This window comes from Centruroides vittatus, unplaced genomic scaffold (genome assembly GCF_030686945.1).
Source record: "Centruroides vittatus isolate TY-2023 unplaced genomic scaffold, ASM3068694v2 scaffold_464, whole genome shotgun sequence".
In the NCBI taxonomy this organism is placed as follows: domain Eukaryota; kingdom Metazoa; phylum Arthropoda; class Arachnida; order Scorpiones; family Buthidae; genus Centruroides; species Centruroides vittatus.
In genome coordinates, this window is record NW_027122710.1 from 1,320,587 (window position 1) to 1,348,429 (window position 27,843).

General features: G+C 24.9%; 1 protein-coding gene across 1 annotated transcript in view; it reads left to right on the forward strand.

Annotated features, from left to right (window-relative positions):
- Positions 1–7,609: 7,609 nt before the first annotated feature.
- The window catches only part of LOC136989333 (uncharacterized), a 55,780-nt gene continuing 35,546 nt past the window's right edge, over positions 7,610–27,843 (forward strand). The window contains exon 1 of the mRNA XM_067287463.1: positions 7,610–7,772. Within this exon, the coding sequence (XP_067143564.1) occupies positions 7,703–7,772 (70 nt within the window). The 5' untranslated portion in view covers positions 7,610–7,702. The remainder of the gene's footprint in view (positions 7,773–27,843) is intronic.

The window sequence follows — 27,843 nt, forward strand, 5'->3', positions numbered from 1 at the left end:
ATGGCAATAATCTCTTAATGTAATGCAATCGTACACTACTCTGTTATCAATAGAATATTAAATATCGATAAATTATAATATCGTTTAGTTTAGTAATGTTGATGATGATAAAAGATTATCCATTTTTTTTCCTTTTAGTAATTTGCAAAAAGAGAAAAAAATTATTTTTTTATTTTTCATATTTTTTTTCTTCTTGTTCTTCCTCCTCTCCTCCATATTATTCCTTCTCTACCTCTTCGTATTCCTCTTCCTCCTCATTCTCCTCTTTCTTCTTCTCTTCTTCCTCCACCTCCTCCATATTATCCTTTCTATTCCTTTTCCTCTTCATCCTCCACTTCCTCCATATTATCCCTTCTATTCCTTTTCCTCCAGCTCCTCCATAGTATCCCTTCTATTCTTCTTCGTATTTCTTTTCTTCTTCATCCTCCTCTTTTATCTTCTTCGCTTTCTCCTCCCCTCGACTCTCTTTTTTCCTCTTCTTCTTCTTTTTTTCTTAATTCTTCGTTTTTCTTTCTTTAATTTTTCGTCCTGCTCTGCTTTTTTCCACTTTAAAAATGATATCTTCAATTTATTGGTAACTCGAGTACCTCAAAATTTTCTTTGATAATTCTAAAAATGATTACAGAAAAAATCCATTACTGTAAATAATATAAAATAATAATAATTTAAATTATAAAACTGTGTTCGAATGCAATGAATCGGATCATTTATTTAATAGTTTTAAATAATTTTTGTAAAATGTTTGCATTTCTTAAACTTAAAAATATAAAATTAAATTTTTTATTTTTCAAATTTTTATGATATAAATTATTTATTTTTGTTGTTTTTTTATTTAAAATATTTAATAAATAATTTATAAAAAAATATTTTATTTTTTTTTAAATGCAAGTTATAACAATGGAAGGAATATTAATATATTTTTATTTTAAAAATTTATTTTATTTATTTCTAATTTATAATATATGTATATATTTGAATTTAATTATAATATAATATAAAATATATTTATTTCTATTAAATTAAAATTTATTTTAAGAAGATAAATAAAATTAAATATATTTTTGAAAATTCTTGTAATATATTTGATGATAATTTAAATGTGATTAAATATATTTACAAAAATTAAATTATATGAATAATTTTAATTTTTGATCCTTTCTTAATTATATTTAAGCTCTTTAATTATGTTCCTCATTAATTTATTTATTATAAAAAAAGTTTTTTTATTATCTTCAGTAATCAGATTTAACTAAATGTGATTTCATGTTATTTTATTTTACAACACATTATAAAGTTGTTTGATTAATTATCAATTCATTAAAGAAATTAATAAAAATAATTATGTACGAGAAAATTCGTAAATAATTTTATATTTAAATTATTTACTTATTTATTTACTTCTGAACTTTGTATTATGTTAACTAAGCTTTAACTGGAATGTTTCCAAACTAATTTTATTTACATTACTTTTACATGTAAAGTGTAATTAGTATGCCAATTATTGTTAATTTGATACTAAAATAAGATCATTAGTTTAGAGTTTTTTTTATAAAAAAAACATACTAAACTTTATTATTGATCCAGTTATATAAATATTTAATATTAAAAGTAATAAATTCATTTATTTCTCATTAAAATTCAATTAGATTTATTTAAAATTAATATATTTTTTATATGAAAATAAATAAATAAATATCATTACAATTACTTATAAAATAATAAACATGAATTTGAAAATTTAAATTTTTATACTTTTTTTTTCATAAAGAAATTCAAGAAAATTTTTTCGTAACTTAAGCAATATCTTACACAATAAATATTTAAAATATTTTATTATTACTATTATTATTGGAGTTTTTTAAATATTTATATTTGTAATTTCTACGCCGTTTTCTAAATAGGTATACTTTAAATGCCATTCAGCCTTACAGTTTTGATATATTGTAAAAGCCATGTATTGTGCACCAATTTATTCTCCCTACTAATAAATTCTTGTTGAACATCAATCTTATTTATAAATTTCTGTGGTGCTTTCCTGCGGAATGGATGTAAAATTCATGTATTTTACCTTACAAATATTTGCACTTATTTCTGTTTAAGATAATACATTCTCGCATGATGGCATCATTGCATCTGTCAACTTGTACAACCTTCTCTTTATTTATATCGCAATTTTCTAATAATCTGCACACGGACATAATTTCTAAGATGCACATTTTATAACCAACAATGTAATTTAAAGCCGGCAAATTTTTTAAAATGATACAATTATTCCTAAACCGTAATATTTTATCCCATTTACTTTCAACATAATTGGCTTTTGTATTTGAAAAAAAAATCTTTAAAATTAAATTAAATTAATAATAATATGCATAATGCATTTAAAAATTGTTTATATTTTATTTTTTAATGGAAAAATTTAAAAAATGTGTGTATAGATTTTTAATTTTTAAAATGTTGAGACATAAAATTAAAATAAGATAATGTATACTGTACTTGAAAATTTTACAAATTTTTAATTAAATTAATTAAAAAATATAAATGTTATACTTATTTTTTAAATCTTTATTTATCGATAATAATATATTCAGTTTTTTTTTTAAAATTAACTTGAATTTTTCTTTGAATTCTTTGAAGAGGAAGTGAATTTAAAGATAATAATGATTTGTAATACAAAAGAGTTCTTGGTTTGTTTAAAAAATCTACATTAAATTACTTTTTTTTAATGTTATACATATTCATGTAATATACCGTTTGTCTTTTCTAAATTCGATCAGCTGTCTGCAAGTTACTTCTTTTTTTATTTTATTTTTTTATTCTTGGACTTTCTGCAAACAAAGAGTTATAAAGAAAGTATTCGAATAAAAATATATATATATAAAAAAAGGTAAATTAATTTTTAAAATACGTCACATTCTCATTGAACTTTTATTTAAAAAAATAAATTATAAGATAAATTATTCTTATAATAGAAAATAAAAGTTACTTGCATCATTATTTCTAAATGTTTTTTAAATTGTTATTTATGAAGTTAAGTACTTTATTTAATGATCGATTTTTTTAATATTAATTAATCAAAATTTAATAGCATTTATCTTATATATTTATTACTTAAAGTTTTTTTAATAAAAATTATGCTGATAATAATGATAATTTTTATGTTAAATTAATTAAAATTATATTTGTTTTATTAATATTTTATAAAATCTTATTATTTGTAATTAATTATTAAAATGTTTTTGATTTATTTGACATGAAATATCGTTTTATTTTTAAGTAATAAGCTTAAGAGTAAGGGAGAAAAATTGAAAAATGTTCTCGTGAGAAAGTTAAAATGTATTGAAATAAATTACAAACTATAATTATTATTTTTTTTAAATTTATTTTTTATTAAAATAAAATAATGTTTATTTGCTTTTATATAAGAATTAATACAAATTTTTCTATGGTATTCAAGTTATCATTCTTAGTAATTGAATTAGTATCTCAACGACCTCTTTGATTACCTTATATGAGCCCATACATCCACAAGAATATCTTAAGAATGCTTAAATATAGACTTTCTCTCATTGCTCATTCCGTTTGAACAATCTTCAAACGATAGAATTGTCTTTCAATATGTAATGATAAATTCCCTTCATTGCTCTTATTAATAGACTAACATCTAAATAAATTCAGTAAAATTCTCTAATAAAATATATTCCAACCTCCAATAACGGTCACCTCTAAACGGCGACCATTTTTCTGAAGTACGTTTACCTTTGAAATTAAAAAACCCTGTAAATAACGAGTACTTTTATGTTCCCGTCAGTGGTCGTTGTTCGGAGGTTTGAGTTATATTTTCACTTCCAAAGTAAGAATTTAATATTTTTTCTGTTTAATTTAATTAAATTACATTAATGCTTATTAATTATTTAAAAACTTTGATTTTTGAATTCTATTTTCATTAATAAAAAAATAATAAGTTAGGTTTTCTTCTAAGTTCTTTAATAAAATAAGTATAATATGGCTTATATTTGCGATAACTCCCGATCGATAACTAATTCTGTGTCATAAAAAGTAGAAATGACTCCATTCTTTAGATCCCATATTAATTACAAATAAGATATCAGATATAAATAACTGAATATTCTTCTCTATACATAAGTAAACTAAATAAAAAATGGACGATAAAAGAATTTCATGAAGACCAAACAGGATCCGGTACATAGTAACATTTTAAATTTCATAGTTAAATGACTGGAATAATCGTTATAACGTATAAGTATCATCACAATCTGCAACTTACAATTTATACATAAAAAAATATAAATATTCTATGGATAAGAAGAAGAAGATCCAATTCTCTTAAGTAATATTGCATTTTCAATATAGGATCTCACAAAATTGACTAAAATACTTTTACTTCTTTCTATCCTATCTAATTACATGGATGCAATGACATCCTCAAGAAACCGAGTAATGGTATTGATTGGGACTTACAGAACAGACGAGAGTAAGAAGTTTGGAATCATCGATAAGACACTATCGAGATCGAAGTAAGGGAGAACGTTCTAACAAAGACGTTGTCACTAACAAGTACATCCAGCATTTTACATGATTTAGGGCGACATGGTGGCTTGGCATTGTGCCAATTCTTTCTTTTCTCTTTTGAAACCAACAATCTCTCGATGGAAAGTTGAAAAGAGTACCGAATTTTAGACCATCTGTAGACGACGTCAAACACGATGGCTTTGTACAGATCCTTGATGCAACAAGCTTTCGTATCGAGTGAGGCTTTGTATGGATTTCCTTTTTTTTTTTCTTACATACCAAGCTTGCTAAAGATTTCTTCTTTTTCTTCTACTTACTTAAGCTGTGAAACGTAAATAAGACAGTGTAAAAATTAAGAATTTAATCATTATTGGATGCTGTACTTTCTGCTCGTGTTTAACATACTTAAAATACGTGCTTATTCTTAAAGAAAATCATACAATGAATTGCATACTGCACATATATTTGCAGGATGCAATTTTATTGTGCAATATATCTATATACACACACACAGGTATATCGAACAATTCTTATATAAATCAATGATATTGACTCACTGTATATGACACATGACAAAAAAATTATTAAAACATCAAATAATTCTTTATTTTACGCATAAATTTTCATTTATTTATACAATATTTAGTACAACTTATTAAATTTTTTACAGATAAAATTGTGTAAAAGAAGAACACCATATTAATTCAAAATAATTATCTACAGAAATAGAAATATTAGCTTTAATGTTTAATATAGTTCAAAAGTGATGAAAATATATAATATTAAATATTAAAATTCGATTTTTTTTCATTACTTTAAAATCTTTTAAATTATGAATTATAGAATTTAAATCTGTAAATGTATTATAAATTTATATTTAAAAATTTATAATATTTAAAGAAATAACATTAAAAATGTATATATTTGATATATTTTTATGGTTTATTTTTAGTTATCATATTTATTTGTAAAAAGAATTTTAAAAAAGCAATCAGAATCTAATATTATCGATAATTATCTTAAGTGGCTTCCATTAGAGTGAAGTTAAAATTTAATCTATCGACAAATTCATTAAAATATCTCTTGAGTATAGAATAAGGTTAGATTCTTCTAACCATATTTTAAATTGCATGAATGTTTAAAATTTCAATTCAAAGAAAAATATGATTGAAAGACTTATGTTTATATATATATTATTTTATTATTTATACGTAGTTTAACAGTAAAATAAGCTAAAGGTATGTATAAAAGCAAAAACTTTCCACTGAATTTTACATAATTGTAAAATGCAAATTGGTAATTTTTTAAATGATCATTTATAAACTTGCTAATGAATAGCACTCGATTATATAAATATATAAAAATAATTTTTTTCTATTATTTTATTTCTAATTTATATTTATTTATTTATGATTGAATGCAAAACTTTTATACTGAATTTTACAAAGTTGTAAAATGGAAATTAGTAATTTAGTAAATGATGATCATTTAAAACTTATTAATGAACAGCACTCAATTATATAAATATGTAAAAACAATTTTTTTCTTATTACTTTTTTAAAAAATTTTATGTGTATTCATTTATGATTGAAGGCAAAACTTTTACACTGAATTTTACACAGTTGTAAAATGCAAATTAGTAATTTAGTAAATGATCATCATTTAGAAACTGGTTAATGAGCTGAATTCAATGCATAGATATATAAAAAGTAGTGATTTTTTTCTTATTTTTTCTTAATTTCTTTTAATTCATTTTGTTATATGTTTCAATCTATGTGCTATAATGTACATCCGTTTTACTAGAAAATGGTCAGAGTTGTGCATTATTTATCATGCTAAACTGTAATCTCTCGAAAGCTCTATTTTAACAAATTAACGTTGCTGATCATTTAATACTGATTCACAGGAGTAAGCGGATAATTTACTAATGACTTACTTAAATATCAAATTTTACAATCTAATTACACAAAATGCTTAACAGTTACCAGCTGACCAAATGACTTTTCATAAGACCATTAATTTGTTTTAAAGATAAAAAAAATTTTTTAAATATATTGTAATAATTTGTTTTTAATTTTGTAATATTTAAAAAATTATCGTTCTTTTAACACATAAAAATATAATTATTTTATTTAATTAAAATATTTTAAAACAGTTTATTTTTTATAAGTTAGTTTGTGATATTTATATTTTTATTGATAATTTAAAATATTTTTCAGTAAAATAAAAACAATTTTTACAAGGAATTTTGTATAATTTCTACTAAAAAAAAAATTCATAAATATATTTAACCAAGCATTTAAGTAAAATTTAATTTTTTTTAAAATTATTCCACTTAAAATATTTTACTTTTTCAGTTCTTTAATTATATTTTCCGTTTGCTTTAATTTTAATTTTATGCTTTTTGATTATTATTATTTTTTATTATATTGTTAAACACAAATTACAGTTTGCTTTATCATTTTCACTAATAAATAATTAAAACATTTTTACTTTAAAAGTATTGAAGTCTTAGTTAAGATATTGTATTATAATATTCTTGTCTGTAATGAATTGTTCATTATATCTAATTCATGCCACGCAACGTCATCATTCATCCTTCCTGTCTCTGCTTGACTAATTGAGAAAACTTCCTATGTTTGTTTGTAAGTTGAGTAAACTATGATATAAAATTCATCAATGATTAAACATTATTTACTTTTATAATAAATTTAAACCGTTTTAAAAATAAATAAAATTAATTTACTAAAATAGAAAATTAACAATTCAAATTAATTCCAAAACTAATCTTCACTCTGCTGTTAGAAATTAGTGTTGAAGACACTACAACATACACATATATTTGTATAACATCTAAATATATATTTCTTTATTGGATAATTTGAATTTTAATAATTTATATAATATATATTTTTTAAATTAAATGTTTTTTTTTATTATTTTTTATTTTTTTCTGTACTAGAAACAGAAAGATTACAGTATAAGATAAGATTTTGCAATGTCTTATCGACCGCTTGACGTCTCCACCCAACGCACCAATGGACTGCGCTCGCTAGTTTAGAGGGTGCAGTGAAACAGGACTTCCATACCATGCTCTACTATCAAGCAGTGATGTGGATAGTTATGATGAAGTGACACAAAACCTTAACACAAGTGCACGTGTCTTAGGATGGAAAGAATTCGATATCAAGAAATGATAATATTGATAGCAATAGCTGTTATCGTAACTCGCGTGTCAAGTAAGTAACGCCTAGTAGAATTAATTTTAATATTATCATTACGTAGAAATGTTATTATTCTATCATTTTTTTAACTGTTATTTTTTTACATATATATTTTTCTTAAAATATTCTATAATATAAGCAATCAGAACATTTTATAACAATTTATCGAATGGTGTTTCGATGAATGGAAACTAATTAACCTCATTATATACATTATTAACTATGTTTGCATTTATAGTAAATTGCGTATTAATAAAATTAAATTATATAAATTAAATATATACATATATATATTTATTTATTTATTACATTTTTATTCTCTTTTTATATAAATAATTCAATCGTCAACCATCCATTCATCATAAGAGAAAAATAATAATATATGAATTAATATGGGTGATTACAGGTACAGATTGCTGGAATGCCTTTAATCCACTCATCAAAGTAAAGCTGAATGTTTAATGTAATTCAATTTATATTATTGAAATCTTTTCTTATTTTTACATAATTCTTTCTCCTTGTAAGTATATTTTCTTAATCCTTCTTATAACTTAGAAATCGTTGCTGCCATTTTATTCAACGTCATTGATTGTTCAATACAATACCTGCTCCTTCAAGGGTAATATGTACTTAATTGACCAATCACAATAATATTATCTAATGTTAGAGAAAATGTTTCTTGGAAGAATGATAAGAAAATCATCTTTTATAAATAATAATATTAATATTAATAATTTAAAAATTGATTTAATACAAAACTCTTTAATCATTTAAGAAATTTTTAATTTAACTTTTAAAACTAAATTTCAAATGATGCAATTTAAATTAATTGCATTATTTTATTTTAAATACTTTACAATAATACAATTTAAATGTGAGTTATTTAATAATAAAGATGATGATAATGATGATGATAATAATAAATTTTTGAAAACAATTAATCGAATTTAAATAATCATATTTAATTAATCAAAATATGAAAATTGAAAATATTTTTCTTTATAAATTATTCATAAAAGGTTTAGTACGTGATCTATTGCTGAATTAAACAATCAATATAAGTTTATATGGAAAAAATAAAAAGTAAAAATTTATTCACGTAATTTTGAAGTTTATTTACGTAATTAATTTAACAAAATAAATTGTAATCTTTTTAAATTGGTGTTTTGCATTTTTTTTAATTAAATGTCTTTGTTCTATCATTTTGCTTATTAAATACGTAATAAAAATTTAAATTTAATTAATATAAACAATTAGAGAAAATTTTGAAGTGTTTTAAAATTAATTATAATAATATATTTTCGAATTTTTTGATTATTGCTTTTTATTTTAATGACAATTTTTTAAATTAAATGAGTTTCTTCTTTTTTTCTGTATTAAACATACAAGAAAACCTTGACTTAAATAATTTAAATAATTCAAGAAAATTTTAAAAAATTATTATATAAAAATATATATTTAAATTTTTAAAAAGAAATTATTACTTTACATTTAAAAAATACATTTTATTTATATAGTATAGCATTTTATATATTAAATATGCAACAAAGCTCGACTGTAAAATTAATGTAAATAATTTAAGATTTTAAAATAAACTTTTAATAATTTTTTTAAAAAAATATATTAAAATATTTATTCATAAATCATAATTTCCACCTATAAACACTACATAGAAAAGAAGTAAAACAGTAATAATTGACAACTAATTGTTTATTATAAAATAAATATATATTTTAATTAAAGTATTAGTTTTATTTATTTAAGAATAAAAAATTATATATATATATATATATTTAGATATATTCTTAAATTTTCATTTAAATAACTAAATAATATTTATACCAAAGTACACATCTGTTCACGTATCATAAATAATATAACAGTAAGATCGTACACCTTACAGCAATGTGCTATAATTCATATCGATTCAGAAATTTTATAAGCATTAAAATTCATTGATTGATTCAATGAATTAGCTATCTTTAAAGAAAGGTGTTTCTTTTTTTTTATCTTTACGAGAATATAATGAAAGCCTTTTGTTTCCAATGAATAGCGCTGTCATATTTTCTTCCATCAATAGAAATTCTGATTAGTTTGATATTTAATACTAGAAAAAAAATATTATTTTAAACGTTAGATTAATAATTAATGCAATTTTGTATTCTAAAACTTAATATTTTATAATATTTATACACTTTTTTTTGTATTTTACGTGTAGAAAATTGCGTATAAATCATTAGTTACTCTCCTGATTTCTATACTCTTAGCATAAAATGATTTACAAATATAGTCGAAAAATATATATATATATATAAAAACACTCTTATAAATTCAAAATTTTATAAAGTTAGAAAGGTTTTTCATATATATATATAAAATCACTACTGTCCTAAAAACAAGTTTATACAGTATATGTGATATAGGAATATATAGAATAAAACTTCACAACGTGTAAAACTAGTCACCATATTTTTTATCCCTAACTTATTTAAGGCCCTTTTCAACCAGAACTGGTTGACCACTTTACTGCTAACAGTACCACATGATGTCGAGATCTGTGCCAGCTGCTTCTATCTCAGAAAAGATCAGGTATACATTCGATAGGAGGCTGAGGAGGCCTTTATAGCTATTCTAGAAGGGGACAAAAAAGCCATTGGACCTAACTGGGAATCGATTTAAGAGCTTTCAACCCTGAAAAGATGTTTTTTTTCCCCCTTCTCCTCGCTCGTTCTTTCCCTTTTCTTAAATTTCGTTAAGTGTTGTTAAGAGTATACTAGTTTCTATATTTTAAATACTAGCAATAAAAGTAATGTATGTAACCTTATTAAATCTATATAAAAATGTTAAATATTTGTATTAATTATGCTTAAATATTTTTAAAAAATGAAATAGTTCCTAAATTTTTAATTATTTGTATTTATTTTTATGAAATAAATAATTTTAAATGAAATTTTTAAGAATTCTTCTACTAAAATTGCGTGTACTTTCATCCAGAAATTACTTAGAAAGATATCATAAAAAATTATAAGAAGAATTTACTTAAAAATTTTTAAAAACTTTTTTATGATTAAGAATAACTAAATTCAGAGAATTAATAATATTTTTTTAAAATAAATAATAAACATCAACATAAGTTATTTTTTAATGTGTTAATCATCTTATACATTTCAAACTACAAAAATATATTTCGTACGTTTAAATGTTTAACGAATATTTTAATTTTTAATTAAATTTATTTATAAGTTACCTGAAAAAGTTCACAAATAATTTATAAATATATAATTTTATGTTAAAAAAATATTTTCATACGGTAATAATTTTCGAATAAAATATCTCTTACTCTGTTAAAAATTTAAAAAATGAAATAAAAAAGTTTTAAAAATATTAAAAAACCGATAACTTTCATTTAAAAAAATAAGTTTTAAGAAAACATCTCGTAGTTAAATCATAAATTATTTATTACTTAAATCACTTAAAAAGTCATTTTATGGTAATTTTGCATTGTTTTTTAATAAAAAATAAATAAATGAACTTATACAATCGTTTCGTTTGTCTGTCCGTAGTCGAGAAATTCCCATTAATTGCACACAATTTATTTTATCTTTTCTTGATTTTTATTTTATTTTTTATTCTTTTTGCTCCTTTATACCTTTACTATTTAATTTACTTGAATTACTACTTTTTAAAATATTCTAGTAAATAATTAATAATATATTACAAATTTCAATAATTATTCTACACTACTTTATTTTTGTATATCCTATTCTTTATTTTAATAAAAGAAAATATTCAAGTAACAACTTATGAGATTTTCTGACTAAAATAATTCAGTAATATGTTTATATATATATTTTTTTTCAATAAGCAAATTTAATTATGAAAACATTTATAAAATGAAACAAGTCAACTCATTTTGTTCAACTTAATTAATCATTTCGATAATTTACACTAATCAGTAAACATATACACGAATTATCTTCTGATGCGAATTTTTCATCTCAACAAAAACTAAATAACAATGCTTTTCTCTCCCCCTTTTTTCAGCTCGTCTGTTTGTCTATCCATCCATAAACTCCACAATTACTGGTCTCTAATAATTAACATAATTTCTGGTTATTAAATAATCCATTTTAAAGTAGTTTATTACAATTATCCTTGCATCACAAAGGTTTCCCCTCTTAATAGTCTCGCTAACAAGTAATAAATATTTCCTCCTATCTGTCTGTTTGTCTGTTTGTATAGAACCGAAAAGCCTTAAAAATTAATTAATATAATTAAAATGAATTATATAATTATCAAATCATTTATTATCGTAATATGGATTACTCCAGTTACAGGACGATACATTGTTTTTTAATTCTCTACATTTGGAAATTATACAAAATTTTTTTAATGTATTATTTTAATCATCGAGTTAAATAAACAATAAAATTTAACAACAATTATGTAATTATTAGAAAAGTAATTTTTTAAAATAATTATCTGCATATTATAAAGATTGCTTTTTTGTACTAAGTAATGAGCCCTTCTGAATGTCTATCCGAACAAAGCTAAGAAAATTTATAAATATAGTTTCTGATAATTAAATAATTAATTTATAAGTCTTTTTTTCCAATTACCCATGCATTATAAAGGATTTGTTCTACATAATCTTGCTAACAAGTAGTGAATATACCCTTATATATCGATATATATATAGTATAAACATCTGTATAGAACAAAGAAAATCTCAAATCTTAATTAATAACTCTCTAACAATTGAATAATCTATCTTAACTTACATTATAATTGTTATCACACAACTTCTACACTTAACACACAAACTAGTGACACATCCTCCTGTTAAAAAGGTACACAGAAGCTAACAAACGAGATTTTGTAATAATTAAATAAAAGGAATTTAAAAGTTATTTTATTAATATCATCGATGTATGATATAAAGTTTTCTTGTGTATAATTTGGCTAACAAGTAATGAATGTGTCCTTGTTGTCATTGTATCCTCTTTACAAGAAGAATTTGCTTGAAGGCGATGAAGTGGAAAACGCTAAGGAGCTGGCAGCCGTTTTCTCATCTATCAACAATCCTCGAGGGAGCAATAAGCTTGCAACTAATGCGTTTCCCTAAAGCGAACTCATTTCAGACCATGCTGAGAGATAACGAAGACGAAGGTCCGTTTGTGTCTTTAATAGTATAGTCTGTGCCATCATTGTCATCCGACGTTGTTGATACAGTCTTTGATGGCAGATCGCACGTCACTCCCTATCTGTTAAACAATCGATATTTATTTATATCGTAAATCTGATAGCACGAAATCTTCCTAGCATATATATATATACACATTTTTTATTTATTTAAATCATTAATTTAATCCCTTCTATTTTTTATACTTTAATTCTTATTTAAAGTAACGGTTTTAAATAATGATATTTATTGATATTGCTTTATTATACGAAAATTTAAATTGTGTTTTATTACTCCAACTGCTTAATAATGTATCATATTTCATGTCTTAATCTGAATTTTAGCCGGAGAATTTTTTTTCTATAGTTTTAATGACTTTAGTGTTATTTTAAATGTTATTTTTTAAAATAAATATATAATATAAATAAATCATTTTTTTATTTACGAAAAATTTAAATGTTTATATTATTTTTTCTTTCTCTTCTTTTGGTCAGACTTACAGGATGTATCTTTTTTTCTTTTTTTTAATTTGACATTTTTTTTCCATAATTCTATTTTCATTATTTATGACGCAACTGTTTATAGGTCACGTTTGTTTCAAACGTGAAATTCTTTCTTGTTTTATTTTTTTTTAAATATATTTTTTTAAAAAAAACATTAAATTCTGTAAAGAAATTTTTTTAAAAATTGTTAGACAAGTGAATCATGAATTTTTTCATACACAAAACTTTTTTTGTATTTTATATTAAGAGAAAAAGGGAAAAAAGTTTAATTTGTTATTAAATTTATTTTTAATTTTGATAAATTTTGTTTTATTTTATTTTTACTCCATAAATAATTATAATATATATATATATATTATATATATATATATATTTTTTTTTAATAAGTTTTATACATTAAGTGAAAATTTAATTAAGAATAAGCATTAAAATACAGGTTATAATTAATTTTTATATATTTATTTGATTTTGATAATTTTTAATTAAAAATAAATAAATTTTTTTCTTCTGAAATATATTTTTCTGTTCAATATATTATACTTTATCTTCAATGTCAGTAGAAATTTTTCAGGAATACCATGCATTAGATACATAGCATGAAATTTTGTTACTTCAAGTCCTACATCATCTTAATATCATAAAAAGAAAGGATCAGATTCAAATTGCATTTTTATCCATACATCAATAGGAAGTTATCTTTTCAGATTGGTAAAATTGATAATCCTAAATCATGATCAATTTTTCAGGATTGCCTTCCATCCTTTACATTTTTTGGCAACCATATCACTTGCTATCCTTATTGAAATATATATATATATATATATTCTCTTTACAACATTAACTATTTATTCTGTAACCTTTTTTTATAAATTATGTTCCTATAAACTTATCTGATCCTATAGAATGTTGCTATTTCTGGATTCTGTATCATTCTTTTCTCTGTTTATTTTTTGTTATAAACTATAAATTTATATTTTATTATGTGGGAGGACTAAAAAACAATATTTTAATTGGAATTTTCATTTTGAAACATTTATTTTATAATTAATTCCATATATGATTTGAATTTTTGGTTAAAATTTCATTGAAACATTCTGAAGTTAGCAATTTAAAATTTACAATAATTAAGTACTTATCAATTATATACATAGAAAATTCTAATAAAATTAAAATAAAAATGAATTTACATTCTTAAAAACATTTTACATAAATTTTTTAAATTTATTTTTTAAAAAAGAAAAAAATCTTATTGATAATAAGAGCAATTTAGTTAGTAATTATTATCTTTTTTTTATAATATTTAAAATGAAATTTTGTCTAGTCACAAATTGAATTTTTGTCTACGATAAAATTGCTCTTTATTATGGAACTATTCTGAAAATAGTATCATTGAATTTGTAAATCTAATGGAAATTGATTTTATCTCAAATAAAAAAAAATAAATCTTGCCTATCCACATGACATTCGTTTTCTATTTAAAGATGATACTTTATGTACAGTACAGAATAATATTTTATAGAAATAATGCTTAACTATAATTAAAATTATGTATTTTATTTACAAACTTTTAATTTTGTGTGAGTTTTGAATATAGATTAAGCACATCATAAAGAAAAATATCCAAGATTTTTTATACCTTGTTTTATACGGTAAAATCCAATTTATTTTATCAAAACTTTAATATCATAGGAAAATATTAAAGTAATTTCGTACTTTAGGAGGCAAATGGATTTGCATCTCAGTGGAATAGTTGTTGTTGTTGATTCAGTGCTTTAGATGCTAGGGTATCACTAAGATCGACTTTATGAAATTATCTTAGATATCAACTTAGAATATTTCAACAATATTTTTTCTCATTGTATGAAATTCCTTTAATCTCAAGAATGTATTTTTGCTGTTAAGAATAGGTTTCAAAGCAGTTTTTCCCCCGTAACTATTCCTTTATATCAGATGCCACAATGATACGCTTGCCCTGTAGAGCTGTTTCCTGCATAACTCACTCAGAGCTGACTGTAGAAGCAACGAAACTAGACAGCAGTTTTCTTTTAAGTTCAAATAGGTTTACGATAGAACCATAAATTCACTGATACTCTTTTTAGAATAGTCCCGTATGAAGGAACGATTTTCTCTTAGACAATAAATTCAATTTGGTTTGACAAACTAAGTTTTAGAATGTGTAAAAGAGTGAAATATTCTCTAGTATTATCTCATTTCGCTTAAAGTAATACTTTAATTCTAATAAATAATAAACTTGAGGAAAAAATCTTAAAAATTTATCTGTATGAGAGACAAATTAAGGGAATTTTTAATAAAAAATTTTATATATATATATAAGATATTGAAACTTGGATACAGGAACATTTCTCCTGAATTCTGATCACAGAGACGTTCCAACGTTTAGTTTTTATGTAAAATGTAGATGATATAAATTAAACTGTAGGTAAGTGATTAAAAATAAATCTGTTTATATTTGTTTTATTAAATTTTTCTATATATTTTTTTAGTTTTCGAAGAGAAAAGGGCCTCATTTTTCTCTCCTCACCTTTCTCAATCACTCTGTATCCCATATTTGTTATAAGTTAATCTTACTGAAATTTTTTATATTATAAAGCAGTAATGAAATTCTTAGAAATTAATTATGCCTAATGGAAGTACTATCACAGATTTATTAAAAGAATTATGACAATAAAATTAATAATGGTTAATTATTGTATTATAAAAAGTTAATTAAAAACACTTAAATTTAATAAAATTTTTGATTATTTATTAATTATAACAGTATTATTATTAATTTTCCACCTAAACTATAACTTCTAAAGAAAATGTTACTTTATTATTATTATGTTGGGTTAAGTGAGATATACTCGGTTAACACCGGTGGCTGTGTACTATGCCGGACCAAAGTCAAGGCATAGTAACCAAAACAGAAATTAAAGAAGTGTATCAGTGTGTGTGTCTGTATTCAGGAATTTTCTCACAATATGACATGTATTCAATATAGTGGCCTTCTGTAGTGTGATGTATGTGTTTCTATTCAATTGTAATGTGCCCAGGCTTTTGTGTAGTGTGTGTGGTATGACACCTGTAGAGGAGAGAACAACAGGTACAATAAGCACCTTATCCATCCTCCACAGATGCCTTATTTCCTGGGCGAGTTCTGTGTACTTGCTAATTTTTTCAGTGCATGCGTTTTGTATATTGTGAGTGTTTGGAATGGATATGTCTATAATGTATGTGATTTTATTGTGTTTGTCAATGAGTGTGATGTCTGGTCTGTTGTGGTAAATTGTTTTATCTGTGATTATGGCTCTGTCGTAGTACATTTTGTGCGTGTTGTTTTCCAATACTGTCTGTGGAATGTATTTGTAATATGGTTCGTGGATGTCTGCTAATTTGTGTTTCTTTGCAAGCTCTTGGTGTATTATATTTGCTACTTGGTTATGTCTGTGTAAATAATCTGTCTGTGCCAAGAGCTTGCAACCAGAGGTGATGTGTTGTATAGTTTCTGGCATGATGTGACATTTTCTGCATGTGTCATTTGTGAGTGTTGCATCTTTGAGTATGTGTTTTCTGTAGTTTTTAGTATTTATGACCTGATCCTGTATGGCAATCATGAATCCTTCCGTCTCCCCAAAGAGGCATCCCCGAGCTAACCAGCTGTTTGACGCAGTTTTGTCAACAAAATCCTGGGCCAGATCATAAGGATGCCTGCCATGGAGTGCCTTTCGAGCCCACGATTGCTTAATGGTGTCTATGCTTTTTATATGTTGTGTTGTGTTCATATGATGTGAGTGTAAGTTTAATGGTGTGTTATTCGAGTCTGCTAGAGTTACTGCTTTATGTAATTGTGATGTTTCTTGTTTTTTGTAGAAAAACTCTCGCAGTGACTGTATTTGTTTGTAGTGAAGGTTAACTATGTCAATCAGGCCACGTCCGCCATCTTTACGTGGAAGGGTTAATCTTTCTGTGGCGGATTTAGGATGATGTTGTTTATGCTTAGTAAGTGTTGTTCTTGTTTTCCTTTGGAGTTGCTCAAGATCTGTGTGAGTCCAATGTATAACTCCAAAAGAATATGTGAGTACTGGGATGACATATGTGTTTATTGCTTTAACTGTGTGTTTTGCATTTAACTCTGTTCTGAGAATAGCATTTAACCTACTTTGGTATTCTTTAATTAATCTTTGCTTTATTTGTGTATGTTCTGTTAGTTTGGCCTGTTGGAATCCTAAATACTTGTAGAACTCGCCCTCTTCCATGGATTCAATAATGTCTCCATTTCCAAGTGCAAAATCTTCTTTCTTCAGGATTCCTTTTTCTATGTGAACTGTTTTGCATTTATCTAGGCCAAATTCCATTTGTATGTCCTTGGTGTATGAATGTGTGATTTGTAGAAGTTGATGAAGTTGTTTTTGTGTGGATGCATAAAGTTTTATGTCATCCATGTACATGAGATGTGACAGTGTAAACTGTGTTGTTTTTTCGTGTCTGATATTGTAACCATATTGCGTGTTGTTTAACATGTTGGATAATGGGTTCAGGGCTAAGCAGAACCAGAGAGGACTCAAGGAATCTCCTTGAAATATTCCTCGCCTAATAAAAATTTGGTTTGTTTGTATGGAAGTGTTACTAACCCTGAGATGTAGTGTTGTTCTCCAGTGCTGCATAGTGTTTTGAAAGAATGCAATGAGTGATGGATGTATTTTGTACATGTGTAGAATATGTAGCAGCCAACTGTGTGGAACACTGTCGAATGCTTTTCTGTAGTCTATATATGCCATGTGTATGTTTCTGTGTTGTTTGTGTGCTTGCCGTAGAATGACTGAATCTATGAGTAACTGTTCTTTGCATCCCCTGTGGTTTCTACGACAACCTTTTTGCTGTTCTGTTAGAATGTCGTGTTCTTCAACGTGTTTGTATATTTTGTTTGCGATACAGGATGTCAATAATTTGTAGAGTGTTGGAAGACATGTAATTGGTCTGTATTGTGTGGGGTCTGTGGTATTGTTGTTTTTAGGTTTCATGTAGGTGATGCCCTGGGTAAGAAAATTTGGCATGTCTTGTGGATTGATGATGATGTGTGTTAGATGTTTAGCTAGTTCCTGGTGCAGTGATGTAAACTTTTTGTACCAGAAATTGTGAATGTTGTCTACACCAGGTGTCTTCCAGTTGTGTGTTCTGTTAACAGTGTATTGGAAATCATGTATGCTTATTTCAACACAGGGCATAGTTGGTATGTTGTGCAAGTTTCTGTTCTCCTCCTCGATCCAGCCTGCATCAGCATTGTGCGTGACAGCACTGGACCAAAGAGAAGACCAATATGTTGTGAGTTCTTCTTCTGTTGGTGTGCCACTGTGCTGTGTAACAGTGTTTGCTTTGTTATTGATTTGTCTGTAAAAGAGTTTTTCATTGTTTGTAAATAATTTATTTTGTTGTTTTCGTAGTGTACATGTTTTGTATCGTTTGAGTCTACGTGCTTTGGCAGCAAGTTTTTGTTTTAGTGTATCAATGTATTCTGTAATGTGTGTGTTGTGATGTTCATGTTTTGTGTGTGTTTTTATTTTCTTGAAAATGTTTTTGAGCTGTTTCCTTAATTTGGGTGTTATGTTGTTTTTAGCGTATTGTGTCAGCTTGCCTAATTGCTGTCTAATGTCATTTATTTGTATTTCTATTCTTCTCTGCCAGGCAGGCTTGTGATAGAATTTTGTTTTCTGTGTGTTTGTCTGTGATTGTACTTTCAGCCCATGGTGTGTCACTACTGTGACTGCTCCAGCATAAACTAATGTATGAATGTCTGCGAGTGTAGAAATTGAATGAATGTAGTGTGGTAGTAAGTGAGTGTTTACGTAATTTAGTGTTTTTCCTACTTCCTTTGACGTGTTGATTTTTGGTATTCGTGGTCGTTGTGTGGGATCTGTGCCTGTATATTTAGTGAGTGTTTCCTGAAATATATGTGAGAGTGTATTAACTAAATCCATGTCTATGTTATCAGTGATGGATGAGGAAATGTCTGTAGTATCATTAGTGGTAATTGTTGTATGTGTGTTATTATCAATGCTTGTTGCTGGATTATCCTGACAGGTTACATGATCTTCATTAATGTTAGATGTTTCTGTCTGTTGATGTATTTGATCAGCAACCTGTTGTTTGATAAGTTCAAGTGTTGTTTGTGGAATAAGGTTGTTGTGTATAATTGTTCTTTTTTGATCAACAACCCTTTGTTCGGTGACAGTGAGGTGAGGATACTGTTGTGTGAATCTATGGTGTAGTTGTTGTCTGTATGCTGTCATGTTTGTTTCGAGTTTTGTGATGGTGTAGTAACTACGGATGATAAACTCGTTCATTTCTACTGTCCATTTCATCCGTTGGCGTGGTTTTCCAGCCTTTGTGGTCTGTGGATGCATTGCCACAGAAACACCAAGGCTGGGTAGGTTCCTCACATCTGTTGAGGGCATTGCAGTAGCCATGCTTGGGCCGGTGCTGCTTTCGCCACCGGTAACCAAGGGAGACTGTGGCCTATTTTTCGAACGTGAGCCTCTGCCTAACCCACGAACGCGGACCTTGTTAACCCGGGCGACGTCCGAGCCGGTATCACACTTTGATCTAGTTATTACCATAATAAATATCTCCACAGAATGTGGGTGTGGTCACTCTTAGCTTCATTTCTCCCCATAGACCTTACTGGCATGGGTGTCCCTACCAGGAGCTTATGCTCCAGCCTGCATTGCCCTATGGATCAGTAAAATTACTGGGCTCTCCCACCACGACCAGGTGGTGACCACGGGAGAGTTATTATTATTATTATTATTATTATTATTATTATTAGGCTATAATTTTAAAAAAATTGTATGCCTACAAATTCCCACTGTCGTCCGTCTGTTTGTCTTTCCTTAATCTCGAGCATGAATTTAGACAGATGAAAGTGGAGAGCAGATACGAAAATATTAGGGGGTAGGAGGCCCATATTATACAAAAACTTATAAAATACATAAAATTTTGTGTGTATATATATATACACACAAAATTTATATATTATATATGCGAAATTTTATATATATATATATATATATATATATGGCTTCTGGTGCAAACTGGAAGTCATGTTATTTCAATTCAAAATTTTTCCCCTTTAAGATGTTAGATGGATGACCTGCACGACTCTATTGTTGAAGGAAAAGTACGATGTACAGGAGCAAGCCGCTACTAATTGGGGTGGAGAGCATATATTTTAAATAAAATAAATTGAAATTATGATTAAAAATTGCAGCCCGGCATTGTGACGATTTCACAATAAATAATTGTTCGTTATTATTATTATTTTAAAGATAATCTTCTATAAAATAAAATCGACTAAACTGTAAATTACATAACGATAAATTGTGTCTGGTTCAAAAAATGTTTTAAAAAATAAATAAAATAAATCTGAGCGCATTTGGATTTATAAATTCAAAAAACTTATCGAATGATACAAAAAGCTTCTTAAATCCCAAAAAACAATAATAAAATATATATATATATATATATATATATATAATAAAATGTGAATATCTCAATCGAATTTTGTAAATTTTTTGGATTGATTCCTTCCAATAGATTAGGAAATTTTCGTTTTATTACTTTACAGATTTTCTTTCAAATTTCATTTTATAATATTTCATTTTATTCTTTTGTGCTTGAATCAGTTTAAGAATGGTTTCGTGTTACTTAAACTTTAAAAATAAAAAATTATATTTTCAAATACAAAAATTATTGTTTTTAAATTATACATTTGACTTAAGTTTTGATTAAAAAATTTTCAGAATCAAAATTTCTAAAAATTATAAAACTTAAAAGAAATTTCAATTACAACTTGAAGGGAATAAAAATTTATAAGAATGAAAATTTAAAACATGAGAATAATTTATAATAAATCGTATAACATTTTAATATTTTATTATTTTTTAAATAAAAATAAACTAAAATTTTTAGAATAAGCTTTAAAACTTTCAAAAAAATATTTTAAAATGTACTTTTTAAAGAGTAAATTTTAAACATAATAATTTATAATATATTTTAATTGATTACATAATTCTCTATAAAATTGATTACAGTTTTAAGTAAATTATTAACTTTTAATCCAAAAATCTTCATAGAAATCAGCCATTAAAAAAATTCAAAACATTTTATTTAAATACAATTCAAAATAAATTTATTTTAAAAGATTACAGTAAAACCTCGACTTAATGAACAAAATTTCCGGTTCTTACGTCATACTTGAGTGTAACACCGTGTTAATTTAAAAATGAATTCTTTATGTAATTAAATTAACAGGTTATTTTTTGCAAGTTCAAGAGTCACCGTTGATAACATGTAATTTCCAAAAAATATTTGGTGGTTTATTACAGTCTTAGAAACATGGTGTTTGCGTACTGTACAGTACATAAGCAGTGGCACATATAGAAAACCTTTCAGTGAATTAAATTTCTTATACAAACGTAATTTTAATTACATAAACGTATCTACGTAAGTAAAAACAGATAAACTAATTAACTTGTCAATTTTTCAACACGAATTCGAAAAATCTACTTCGATTTAACGACACCCCCTCGCTGAATTAATTCGTTAAATGGAGGTTTTACAGTAATCTTTTAATAAATCACATAATTTTATTCCTAAAACTTATATAAAATCGAGCCAATTTTAAATTTAGAAAATTCCAGTCATTAAGAATAAAAGTATTCAAAAAAATTAATTCGTTTAAGTACAATTTATAAAATATTTTATGCAAAATTGAAGGAATAGTTTTTTTTATAAAAAATGATTTTTACTCATTTTTCATCCTGATATATAGCATAATTATAAAACTTCATAAATTTTTTATGATTCTTTTATCCTATTTCATCATTTATTATTTTCTTGAGCATCTTCTCCAACTTCATCTTCCATATTCATCAAATTCCCAAATCAAAATAAGGTAAAATTTATTATTATTTACTATTATATATATATATATATATATATAATATTCCATATACAAAATTATATTAAAGTATTTTTTTATGTAAATAAATATATTTTATATATGAAAGTTTATATTATGTACTCTTTCAAGTCACCATTATTACTGTATATTAGAATAAATCACAAATCGATCATAAAAAGTACATTTATTACACACGCATGAGAAATAAAATTTAATAAAATCGATTTTATTTTCTTTAAAAATTCAATTTAAAAAAAAATATCAATAAAAAATAAATAGGGAAAGTAAATTGCATGTTTTAGGAAGCATAAAACTAAAATATGGTTATTATTATTGATAAAATAGTAAATTAATATATGATAAATCTAAATTTATTTAAAGTTATCTATCATCATCATCAATAAATTTCTTGAAGTATTCTGTACTTTAATAGATTTATTGATAATGATAAATATATTATAGTTATACATATAATTTTGTGATGTAGCTTATAAAAATCTTATGAAAATTTATAATATAAATAATTACAATAATTTGCATAGTAAGCCATAAATAAACTTGATGTATTTATATTATTTTTGTGACAAGTGATTGTAATAATAGCAAATTAAAAAAAAAAAAAAACAAAAATGTCACTTGTAATTTTTATTGTAAGAAAATTTTTAAATTTATATCTACATAAATGTCATATTTATCTATAAATGATTGAGAAGTACTTGACGTTTTTAATATCAATCTAAAAATTTAAAAAGTGAATTCTTCATTTCAATAAAATATGGTTAATCATTAATGTTTTTTTACTAGAAACTAATTGCATTGGTTTTAATTAATGTATCTTTAATTAACATAATATTAAACGTAATTTAGTATCGTGAATTTTTGATAGTCGTTATTTTAATCAAATATTTTTTAAAAATAAATTAAATTGTACATTTTTCAAATAAATGTAATAAGTTAATCATTCTATGCACAGTTTTATTTATATTTATAACTTGTATTCTATGTATTTTACTGTCTTATATGTTAAAAATCTCATCCATTATGCTATCTTGAATTATCTTGAATGTTTCAATCATGTTTCTCTATAAATTCTAGTTGAATTTTCTGATTGGAGTGCTTTCTTTTTGTTGTTATCTGAAAGATCAGTTCATTTCATTCCTCTATTTCACACGCTGTTTGGCCTTCCTCTTCGGGATTTGATAAACTTCCCTTTTCTTTCAGATCATCAAGCCACATCTTTCTATGTCTTCTTTCTTCCACATATTTTTCCCCTTTCACTATTTCTCTTAATAAAGTATTTCTTCGCAAAATATTCTGACGAAATTCCTCTTTTCTCAATATATTCTAGAAGACATCTTTCTTCATTCACTCTTCTTTAATACTTCATTTGTAATTCTCTCGGACCAGTCTCTGTCATTGTTTATACTGATTATTTATATGGAAAGTAGGCTATATCTCAGATAGTTTTCCTTTACCTTCTTCACTGTGAAAGTTCGGCTTCTTCTATATTCTATAAAATTCGAATCGAAATTTTTTGATTGGGATGCTTTATCCATTGTAAATTCCTCTTCTCGATAGTTCACATATTAAAATTTAAGAGAATTGATTATATAATCATGGGGGCCCATTATTGGCTAAATGGATAAAACCACTGAACATTAATTAATTGACTTGATAGAATTTAACGACACAACACACGAGCGATCTGTCAAGATGGAACGGGATATTAACTCATATTTAGACGTTAGACACATGAAGAAACCCGGAAAACTTTACGTGGCCAGCCGTTTGATCGGGTCGCGGGTTCGTACCCGATCAAAGGGTACGTAAAGTTTTCCGGGTTTCTTCATGTGTCTAACGTCTAAATATGAGTTAATATCCCGTTCCATCTTGACAGATCGCTCGTATGTTGTGTCGTTAAATTCTATCAAGTCAACCATGAGAATCCGGATTCGATTTCCAAAACTTTCTCAATACTTTTTCAGTTTGTTATGATAAGTCTCTTCAAAATCTGAGATTATTCCCTATTCAAACCTTCTGAATTCTTTATTTGCTCGTTTTTCTTTTAAATTATAAGAATAAAAATTTGACAGATAATAAATTCATTTTTCATATTAATATAATTTGATTTTTAAAAATATTTAATAACTTAAAACCTTATCGTAATAATTAAAATATTGATTTTTAAACGTTTAGCTTGTTTCAAAATGTGTAAAAATACTTTTTAAATTTTATGTTTTTAAGTAAAACTGTTTAATCATTCATAAATCTAAAAATTCACTTAAAATTTCTTTCTATAAAAGCATATAGAAATGTTACACGTAAGGTTTTATTTTTATAGATAAATCGATCTTGCAGCTATGAATTTTTAACACCATAATCATTTTAATATTAAAACAATAAAATTCATATCTAAAAATTTACAGATCCATATTGATTTTAAGAATACTTTAAAAAATATTTTTAGAATTTATATCTAAATTTAACAACAAAAATTTCGATATTTTACATTTGTTACTAAAATGTTTAGTGTAGTTTAGCTTTATTTATTTTTTAAAATATTTTTTGCATTAATCAATTTAGTAATTATCAAACTAACTACTCTTTGCTCATTATTGGTTTTTTTTGTTTTTAATTTTGCATTTTTTTCCTCCTCCTCTTTTTTTTAACTTTGCATCTTTGCCCTTTCTCCATCCTTAATTTTGCAGTTTTATTCTTTCATACCTCCTTAATTTAAAATTTTGCTTTTTCTTCCTTCCTAACGTTGTTTCTAATACTTAAAATATATGTAAAATTAGTTTTCTATTTATACAAAATTTTATCTATTCTACATATATCTAAAATTTTATATTACTTTTATATTACTTTATATTTATATTATATTTTATATTACTATATATTTTATTAGATTTTTTGGTGACATTTTATTCTTTGTTTATTGATTTTATTGAATTTAGTAGTATTCCCCCTTTTTATCACCCGAATAAGAAATTCTAGCTGCTATATTCAATATTTTATCATAAAATGTGGTAGAACAATAATAAATATTACGTTAAAACAAACATTTGATTGATAACTAAATATTTTTTAAATGTTTATAAATTACATTTTAAATATTTCCTACGCTGATTTTAATCCTTCTTATAAAAATTTTTACTGTTTTAATGATATTTTTCCCTGAAAAATTGCGGTTTTTCTATTAAGAAAAAAGTACAATTGACTTGCACTTCACACTCATGACTTTACAATAAATTTCAAACGTTTCACAATTCAGGAAGTAAAAATATTTTAAAGACGTAAATAAAAAAATTCATCTTAAAAAACCCATTTTTTAAAAGAAAAAACAAGAAATTTTGCCCATTTTCTCTTCATATTTGAAGGTATATTTGAAAATATTGTTACATTTATGACGTCCAGTGAAGTTGTGAAAACAGTGTATATCAATGAAATATTAATTTAATCTTTTTTATTTACAAATTGAGAAAAACTAGAATAGTTTTATTTTTTATTTTCTAGATACAGTCCGTAGTCGTAACTTCGTGGATTCACTTGAAATAGAACGAAAATTATCACGCTACGTGAAATCCTTTGTTTTTTCTATACGTCGCTCCTTTTATGGAGTAATATAAAGTTTTATACATGATTTTTATACATGATCTTCGTAGGGATAGTGAGCTATTGTCGACGAGCAATGGTCTGAAATCAAGGCTTCCCAGAAGTCAGAAAATGGCGCACTTTTTATTTTGAGGTTTTAGTATATTTTTTAAAAATGTTAAAATAATTATATTATGTTTTTAAACAATAAACTTTCACAGAAATATGCAGGAAATGTAATGGAATCTTTAAGGGGGAAAAAAGAAGAATTTATAACAAATATTTTTGAGCCCTCGTAAATTCAGTCTTAGACCAAATGTATTTGCAATAAGGCCTGCCTGAAATATTCAAATTCATAAATTATTTCTTAACTTTAAATTAATCTTAATAATTACAACAGTCCCATATTTTCAACTATAAAACAGCTGGCAACGTTGTTTATTTGTTTTCATCCCTAATGCATAATATCTTTTATGTCTTCAGATTGGTTCGACAGATATGGTTTCCACTCCTTAATATCTCCTGAACAAATGGCCAGATATTCCTAAAAATTTCAAAAAGTTTTTTTCCTCTATTATATAAACTTCCATGTAAAATTTCAGAAATTTTCGGCAAAAGGCGCAGTAATTATTAAACTTCAAACTGGGTGAAAAAAATTGTGTCCTTACCCTAAACACAGAAAAACCCCAACTTTTGCATTTCTCCACGTTTAAATAAAACTCCCCCGAGTCCAAAAATGAAAAAATCTTGAGGAAGGGTAACTTTATGGCTGATCGCCACGTTTCCCTCTGTTATATAACAGCTAGGAACATAAAATTATATATATAATATAAAAAAACTGTAATTATTTACAATATATACGCATATTCGAACATATTTAAGAGATTTTAAACGTATTAATTGTTATAAATTACAAATTAAATATGTTTTGAAGTATTTTCTATGATTATTCTCTCGTAATATAAAAGAGAAAGGTTAATGTCCAAGAGCAATACTAGTCAATGGGTGATGGAAGTTGGTGACCAGTAATTTACTCACCAACAATTGATCGCGGGAAATTGAACACCGACAAATGATCTCTAGCAATTGATTATCAAACATTTTTGATCACGGAAACATCAAACACTCTCCACGCAATTGATTAAATGTTCGGAGATTAATTACAGGACGTTCTACTAACCTTTCAATGAAGCAATATATATATATGAAGATTATTATTTCAATTTTTAAAGGCAAGATTTATGATTTAACCATCAAAAATGAGTAATTAATCAAAAATGGATTTCATATTACTTAATTATAATTAATATTTATGAATTTAATTTCTAGGAATTTCATAATTTCATCATTCAAAATTAGAAATTTACACCTTTTACATTTTTTAATAATAAAAAAAGAACATTCTTTATATATAAAAATTATATCTAAAAATAAAAAAATTAACGAAATTAGTTTTAAAAATATATAAATAAAATAATTAGTAGCAGAAATTGTCGTAATTCTGGGCTGAAATTTTTAATCATATTTTAAATTTATTTAATTTAAAATATATGTTCTGATCTCAAATTAGTACTGTCTTGCCCTTGTGTGCATCATACTTTTCCTAATGTTTGAATTGAAATCACGGGACATCCGGTCCAGACCGGAAACTCTTATATGCCACCTGCTCCTTACCCTTCCATATCTGCTCTCGATTTCCATCTATCAAACACAGTTCTGAAGATTTAGGAAAGACAAACCGACAAATGACAGTAAGAATTTATTGGCCTATAATTTTTTCAAATTATAGGCCTTATAAATTCCTATAAAATAAACCTTTTAATCTATAAATAATAATAATAATAATAA